Source organism: Glycine soja, chromosome 14 (assembly GCF_004193775.1).
Source record: "Glycine soja cultivar W05 chromosome 14, ASM419377v2, whole genome shotgun sequence".
Classification (NCBI taxonomy): Eukaryota; Viridiplantae; Streptophyta; class Magnoliopsida; order Fabales; family Fabaceae; genus Glycine; species Glycine soja.
The window spans coordinates 7,884,976-7,892,758 of record NC_041015.1 but is presented as its reverse complement, the minus strand read 5'-3'; the positions used below and the strand labels follow the sequence as shown (position 1 = coordinate 7,892,758).

Below are 7,783 nucleotides of genomic sequence, written 5' to 3'. Positions count from 1 at the left end.
GAAGAAGACGAAGATGGTAGCGCGGGAGGAAGAACAATGGCTGGCTGCAAGGAGAATGCGACGAAGAAGAAGAAGAATGCGACGAAGAAGAATGACTTTGTGGGGGGAAAGAAGAAGAATGCAAGGAAGAAGAGGCTACAAGGAAGGAAGAAGACGAACGCGGGGAAGAAGAAGAGTGCTGGGTGTGCGAGGAGGAGAGAGAGAGTAGCGGGAGAGAGAGAGTCAGACGTTTTTTTTTTTAAATTAACCCAAGGACATAACTGACATTTCACATAAAGCACTGGGTGCACCTAGCAACACTCTAATCCAGGTTGTTCAACCACTGATTAATCACACAACCTATAATTTGAGCAAATAACGTCTTGAAAACATTAGGCATCTCCAATGTGATTTCATAAGTAAAGAAATTGTTTCCAACAGTTTCTTTCTCATTCTCATTAGAACAAATTTATATGACAAAAAAAAAAAAATCTGTATCTTGTATAAGAAATTATTTCTTACAAATAAAAAAATAATATTTATCTAACAGATATAAATTTCTTAAAGTTTCTTATCATTGAAACAAATTTATGTATGAATTTCTTTTAATGACATAATACCATGGAAACCATAAAAATAAAAATACAATAAAGACCACAAAAAATAATTTAAAAGTTTACTTAAGAAATTTTCATTGAAAATTCTTAGTGTTAATCTTTACGTAATTAATGAACTATACAACAATATAGGTTAAATTTATCAGGGACTATAAAAGCTCAGAAAAATACAAAAGTAATTTACACTACTACTTTATATAGTATAATAACGGTTAAATTTGTTGCCTAATTTTAAATGACGAGGATGTGAGTGAGAGAACTCAAAACAAGCGTAATTTTCTAAGGGCAAGTCGTAGAAAAAGGTTTATATAGAGCAAATCGTATCCACATTTTGACTACATATTTTTTTCCATAAGCTAATACACACAAATACAAACAAAAAAAAATGATACACAGTTTATGTACATCCTTTAACAAAAAAGACAAATGGGCAAGGATTTTTTTTTTAAAGAAAAAATTGTATAGAAACTCCCGAACGACAAGTTTCAACCCTCACTCTTAGCGTGTAACCAATCAGAGAGCAACTACTTTTTACGAATTTCTTTGTACAATATGATGAAATCCTGTTTGACCAGGATATTCGTGCTATCTGTAGATTTTTTTTGTTTTGTTTTTTCAAATACTAACTAGCTTTACTCAATCAATAATGATGATTTCATTTCATGTATTGAATTCAAGGCCGAAATTACCATTCCTATGTTATGATGTTAGCACTGAAAGTATGCTAGTCAGCCAATGTATTACTTGTTATTTTCACTGTAGTACTTCACGGTTGGCATTTCAGTTGAGCAACATGCGTTCTCAGGCTACACTCTCTAACCTGCTCAAGAAAAAAGGTTTTATTAACCATAGTCAGTCATAGAACTGCATTTAACGATAATCCAGGGAAAATCAAAAGTACTTAAAACTTCAACATCTCTGGATACCGAAATTTACCTGCATGGTTGTAATCACTGACAAAAGGTCTTTGCACTCTTCAAGCAAAACACGCTCCTTCGCAGTTAAGTTGGCAACTTCAACAACCAGCGAATTTAATTGCCCAACCTATCAATTGCAAATGAATTCAGACATATTTTGCTAATTGCTACATAACTCTGACCAATGACAACTACTTTAGCTTGATATACAAAAAAAACATAAATGTACCAAGTTCTGACCTTACAGAAAGAAAGAAATTAAAAAAACAAACCATGTGAATTATAATGCCGCAATTATACTTTTCTGTAAAATCACCTCCATATAAATTAACAGAAAATGAAGTGGACATGTGGTGTGAAGCAAATAATAATTAGTTGACAACGAAAAGAAATGCATGTGGGCAGAATTTTTTTAAAGCGGGTGGGTAAAGAGCATTTCAACGAGGTAGCCTAAACAAATCAATTATGCCTTTTTCCCCATCAAAGCATCAGCACCGTATATAATACAAACCACACATCAGCAAAATGATAACAAGATAAAACAACACATGCAGGAATAAAAGAAAATCAGCCAATTTATCTCGTTTAAAATTTAAAGCCATTTGTCTTCGGGTTTTCTCACCTAATTTTAAAAGTTTGAACTTTCAAGACCCTAACAAAATTACAATCCCTCATCCCCTTTTACTTTTCCAAGTTTTTGAGACAGAGAGAATGAATTGAATAACCTAATATCAAAAGCAAAACGATTTACATAAAATAAATTATCCTCTACTGTATTCAGTGTCTTGGTTAGTCTAAATATTAATTATCAGTGTACTCCTCGATGCATTTTTGCTAACATGAATTGACGAGGCATACACAGCAAGAGAAAAAAAATAGTCATATAATTAGATCCATGTTTGTACCAAGATTCAAGCCAATAATCAACTCATATTAGATTACTGGATTTTAGTTGTCTTCCTCCCAAATTGATTCCTATTGACTCAACTTTTCAATCATACCACTCAATTTACTCTGCATCACAAACCTACCATGATAGATATATTGCTCTCTTCTCACAATTGAGGAACGAAATGAGAAAAAAAAAATGGATGCCAATAATCAACTCATCAGATTGCTGAATGCAATAATGTTTTCCACCCAAATTTATACCTATCTATTATTCAGTAAACTCTGCATTTTTAAACTACTATTTCAAAATATATTGGTCCCTTTGCCAAATTGAAGAATAATGTCCAGAAAAAAAATGGAGGCCGTGAAGGGGAATTGTTGAATAGTTCAATAAAGAGGATACGAAACAATTTTTACTCCGCATTTATTTTCCATAAGATCCAAAACACCTTATTTCAGTTGCTTATTACATATACAAAACACGGGGTTTAAAAAGATTTGTTATTCACATTGACATTCTAGGATGAAAATACAAATATGGAACTTAAATGATATAATAAATACATCCACTTAACCACAGTGATATTCTCTGTTTCCTCACTTTCTCCATCACATCCATGACCACTCTTGTTCTTGACTGAACAAACATAGCCACACTCTATATATAGGCTAAAAACAAAGAATAATGATTAAAAAAAAAACATAACAAAAACACCAATTCTTAGTGAACTGAAACTTTAAAAACATAATTGTGAAAATATTGTTCATTCTGCATCACATCAAATATCTCACATGATTTTTTTAATATGAATTTAATTAAAATGCATTGACAATTTGAATTTTTTTATACTATTATCCAATTACGTAATGCTGAATTCAATATTGATAAAATATACTAATAGAATAAAAATAGAAATGTTTTTCAGTATACTATATCCACTTCCAATGCTACTGCACTATTTACACAATTGATTGGATCATATAGATATCCGCTGAACACAACATAGGTCTCACTGAAAGGATCTCAAAGACTGAAAGACCCACCAACGCATAAAAAGTTGGGATCTTTCAAATTATGGATTTCTATTCAAAATGCACTGACAAATTGAAATTTTTTTACACTATCATCCAATTACATAATTTTGAATTCAATATTGATAAAATATACTAATAGAATAAAAATAGAACTGTCTTTTCAGTATACTATATCCACTTCCAATGCTATTACACTATTTACACAATTGATCAGATCATATAGATATCTGCTGAACACAACATAGGTCTCATTGAAAGGATCTCAAAGAGTGAAAGACCCACCAACGCATGAAAAGTTGGGATCTTTCAAATTATGGATTTCTATTCAAAATGTGCATAATCACATGGATACGCTCACACCAACAAGTCAATTTGAAGGGTGAAATTCTGAGTACAGGTTTTAAAATGGCAAATGCCCACCTTTTAGGTTCCAAGAAACTCCGAATATAAGGTTTTAAATTGGCAATTGCTCAAATTTTAGGTTCCATGATATGCAGTACCAATCTTGGTATCACCATGTGGCATTTGGTAAAAATTTAATCTTCTTTGGGACAATTCTCCACAATATATTATAGGCACTAGGCAGTTGAGTTCTTTGGTTTAACAGAACAACCAAGGTCAGGAAGCCAATGAACTTTAAGTTTGGAACCATCAGTGCTATAGCTAGCTCAAAAATTTTAAGAAGCAAGACTTGCTTGCAATGATTACTATATGCTTATATATAAACATCAAACCTTCTAAACTTGGAGAGCCTAGACTTATATTATATAACAAAATCAGTTTTTTTTTCATAATCATAATGTAGCTGGGAGATACGAAGTCACGAAAAAGTTATCTGGAAAAATAAAACAACACTTTTGTACTATCACTTCATCACAAATATAATTGAGATTCAACATCTGTAAAAGCAGGTTAGGCAAAAGAAAAACATACCTTTGGCGACAATAGGCATATGGAGGACGCCATTGCCTGCATCACATCCATTGCTGAACTAATTGCATCCTTCAAATTTACCAAATCTGTCTGAAGCAAAATACAGAGGCTCTTCATATTAGTCCCAATATTATAATAAGAAGTAACTGAATTGCTGTGTCACACACTATCAATAATTAGATAATAATTAAAGAATAAACAAGAAGTTAAAAGGAAAATACCTTGGCCCCACCAACTACAGGAAGACGAAGAGTGCTAGCCCTTAGGGCTTCAGTAGCTCCTGAAAGTGAACTAGAGTAAACCGGATCCAAAGTAGCCCAATCTTCCAAACACACCATCTACATAAATAGTTTCCATTAAACACTTAGTCAACTTACTATGAAAGCTGAACACAAAGCCAATGCTATCATGTCCACATTATCTACATGCAAACAAAAATCTCTCCGTTGGCCTGTTTGGATTACATTCTAGTCAGTCAATGGAAGAATTCCACCTCCCAGTTAACTCCAATCTAACTTTTTCCCAAATGAACATTTTCTTGCTTTGCCTCATTAGGGGCGTGCGTGTGTCCTGTGGTAGAAAACACATGTATGTGTTTTGGAACAATTTCATACCTTGATTTTCTTATCAACTTCAATTGAAATAAAAGATCGGAAGAATGAGCAAAATCAATGGATCTAAATCCAAAAATAACAAATAATATACAATAGTTTGTGATATAATTTTAATACGGGTAATAAATGCACATTACAGTAATGAAACTAAGTGCATGAATCCAGATGCCATGATACGGCAGTTGCACAATGAAGAACAGAATGGATATTAACCTGAAGGATCAAACTACCGGAGAAATGATAAAACTTCAAATCAAGTGAAGCAAAATCTAAATATACACCAGTAAACTTAAGAACAGAGAAGCTGTAAATCTTACTTGATCCTTCAGGATGGATATTAACTTGAACTGTTGCTTCAGCAACTGAAACTCTGCTCTTTTGGCTCTAACAGATTCTCGTAGATTGGACATAGCAACCCATGCATCATAGAGGCTTTTCTGATACAATTAAGAATATTTAGAAAGAAAAAAAAAATATAAAACATAACAAAAAAAAAACTAAGTGGAAAACAATACAAACACTAGCGAACAGTCTGATAAATATAATATGAATATCCTTTCTCTCCTCTGTTAAAATGACACTGGTGTTCATGATCATATGCTAAAAATGGAACTAATATCAAACTAAAATTATCTATTCAAAATCTTCAACGAGTGACGCACAAGCAAGTAAATTCTTAACAGTGCAATTCAATTTCAATACAAAAACATTTGAAATAAAAAAAAAAGAAAAGAAAGAGAAACACCTCCGCATTCAATGTCTGCGCAGAGAGAGCAGCATCAGCTCTGGCGTTAACAAAACGCCACTGAAGAAGCCTGTTATGGAAGAGTCTCAATAAATGCGCATCAAAAATCCGGTTCTCCGCTACCTTCCCCCTCGAAACATCAACAGCGAAACTCAAAACAGAAGGTTCACTAGCACCGAACCTACTACTACTCACGCCACCAACGACGCCGTTTTGCGCTCGTGACGGACTCACTCCTCTCGAAGGAGACCACACCGACGACGGCGTCGTCGCTAGCTTACTCGGAGACGCCGGACGTACCGCGGAACGAATCGGAGAACCTTGAAGAGCACGGCTATTCAGAACTCCACGTGGCGACGAAACAGGACAATCCAACGCCGTTTTCTTCTGCACCAGAAGTCTAGAACTAGGAATAGGAGTATTAACCGTTCCTTTGTTTCCAATTACGCCGTTTCTAGAAGACGGAGTTTCCGTTTGGCGCCGCAAACGGTTATTATGATGCTCTTGCCAGAACCTCGCCGGCACCACGAGTCCCCGAGAACCTCGAATTCCTTCTCCAGAGGAACTTCCAGAGGTTACGCTTTCGGTATCAGAAGCAACAGGATCAGCCTCGTGCTGAAACTCAGATCCGCTAGTTTTGTAGCTCTCCGATCTCTGCGTCGTCGCGTCGTGAGAACCTCGAAAGTCCGCCATGACATTCTGCAACGACCTAGCCACGCTCGCCGGCGCGTCAGTTTGTTTTCTCGCAGCGGAATCAGCACATTCTCGCGGCGGTTGAGATTTTGCCGGCCACCGGTGCCGATCTAGTGACCTGGCGTTCTCGGTGTGATCCGAATTGCCGTTTCTCACCGGCGTTGGCGTCGTTGAAACCTTCCTTCTCTCCGGCGTGCTCTTCCGTAAACTCTGCGACGACGGCGGTTTCGTCGTTCTGACCTGGATCGGGAACGATTCGCCCTGGAACGAGACGGACAAGCTCCTGGTGGAAGTGAAGAGCATTTTCTGAGCAGCCGGAGCTTCCGTTCCGTTAGGTCGTGGAGTAGCCTGTCGCCGGCGCTCCACCGACTGAGACCGCTTCGCAAACGGCGTCGGAGTCGGAGTCGGAGTCGGCGTTTGCTTCGGTTTTGCAGAATTCAGCGTCCTCGTCACCACCAGCGGCGACTGGCATCGTCTCGGAGGAGACGAAACGGAGGAAGACGAAGACGAAGAAGAAGACATGTAGCGAGAAGTAACTTCTCGTGCTTTGGGCCTGCGTGGTGGAGCGAGTGCATTGTCCGATTCAGAAGGTAACAAAGGTGTTCTTCTTGGAGTTGGCGTCAGCGCTCGCTTGGGGTTTATCGCCGTAGAAATTGCAGCCACCATTGTTCTTACTTATTCCAAAATTCCAATTCTAAAATTGTACCAGCAGTAACATTAATATTATTCCATAATAATCAAATTCGAGACTCAAAATTCATCATTGGAAATCACGATGAGTCGCAGAACCCTAAAAATGGCATGAAAAAACGAACAAGTTCCATGAAGTATTGAACAGAATTCAATGTGAGGGAATAAACAAAATTGGTGTTGGAAGGGGAAATATGACCGTTACGATTTGCCGGGGATTGACCGAGTATAAGGAGTGTAACTGTCGTAGCAGTGTGTGCGCGATTGGGAAAAATTAGAGGGAGCAAGCTCAGCCACCATTAGAGTGACGCTGACACTGTGGCACACGTACGCGCGGTGTTGGGGAGAATAAATGCACTCGCCGTGACTTTAGGGGCAGTTTCGTAAATGTACAATGGTTTACGTCAGTTTGCGGTGCTTTCGTGGGACTGGAGGTTGAGGTGTTTCTGAACCGACTCATTCCAGTAAAAACCAAAAACCAAATAAACAAATAACCCGGATTGAAAATTATCATATAAATTATATCTATGTAAAAAAATATTTATTTGAAGATATTTTTTATTAACTATTTGAGTTAGATATATAAATATAATTATATAATAATATATAAATAAAATATTTGATATTTTAAATAATTTATCATTAATATTCCTTAGAAAAATAAAAATA

General features: G+C 36.5%; 1 protein-coding gene across 1 annotated transcript; it reads right to left on the bottom strand.

Moving 5' to 3' along the window:
* Nucleotides 1-871: 871 nt before the first annotated feature.
* Nucleotides 872-7,523, bottom strand: LOC114385486 (QWRF motif-containing protein 2-like). Its single transcript, XM_028345595.1, has 6 exons — nucleotides 5,732-7,523; nucleotides 5,304-5,423; nucleotides 4,594-4,710; nucleotides 4,373-4,462; nucleotides 1,533-1,640; nucleotides 872-1,416 (listed from the first exon to the last, which is right to left on the bottom strand). The coding sequence occupies exons 1-6, from the start codon at nucleotides 7,088-7,090 to the stop codon at nucleotides 1,363-1,365; spliced, it is 1,848 nt and encodes a 615-aa protein (XP_028201396.1). The 5' UTR covers nucleotides 7,091-7,523; the 3' UTR covers nucleotides 872-1,362.
* Nucleotides 7,524-7,783: the final 260 nt, after the last annotated feature.

Coding starts and splice junctions, on each gene's coding strand:
- LOC114385486 (XM_028345595.1), bottom strand. CDS start 7,090: ATGGTGGCTGCAATTTCTACGGCGATAAACCCCAAGCGAGCGCTGACG. Junction 5,424..5,731: donor CGCAGACATTGAATGCGGAG/GTGTTTCTCTTT, acceptor TAATTGTATCAG/AAAAGCCTCTATGATGCATG. Junction 4,711..5,303: donor TATCCATCCTGAAGGATCAA/GTAAGATTTACA, acceptor CTATTTATGTAG/ATGGTGTGTTTGGAAGATTG.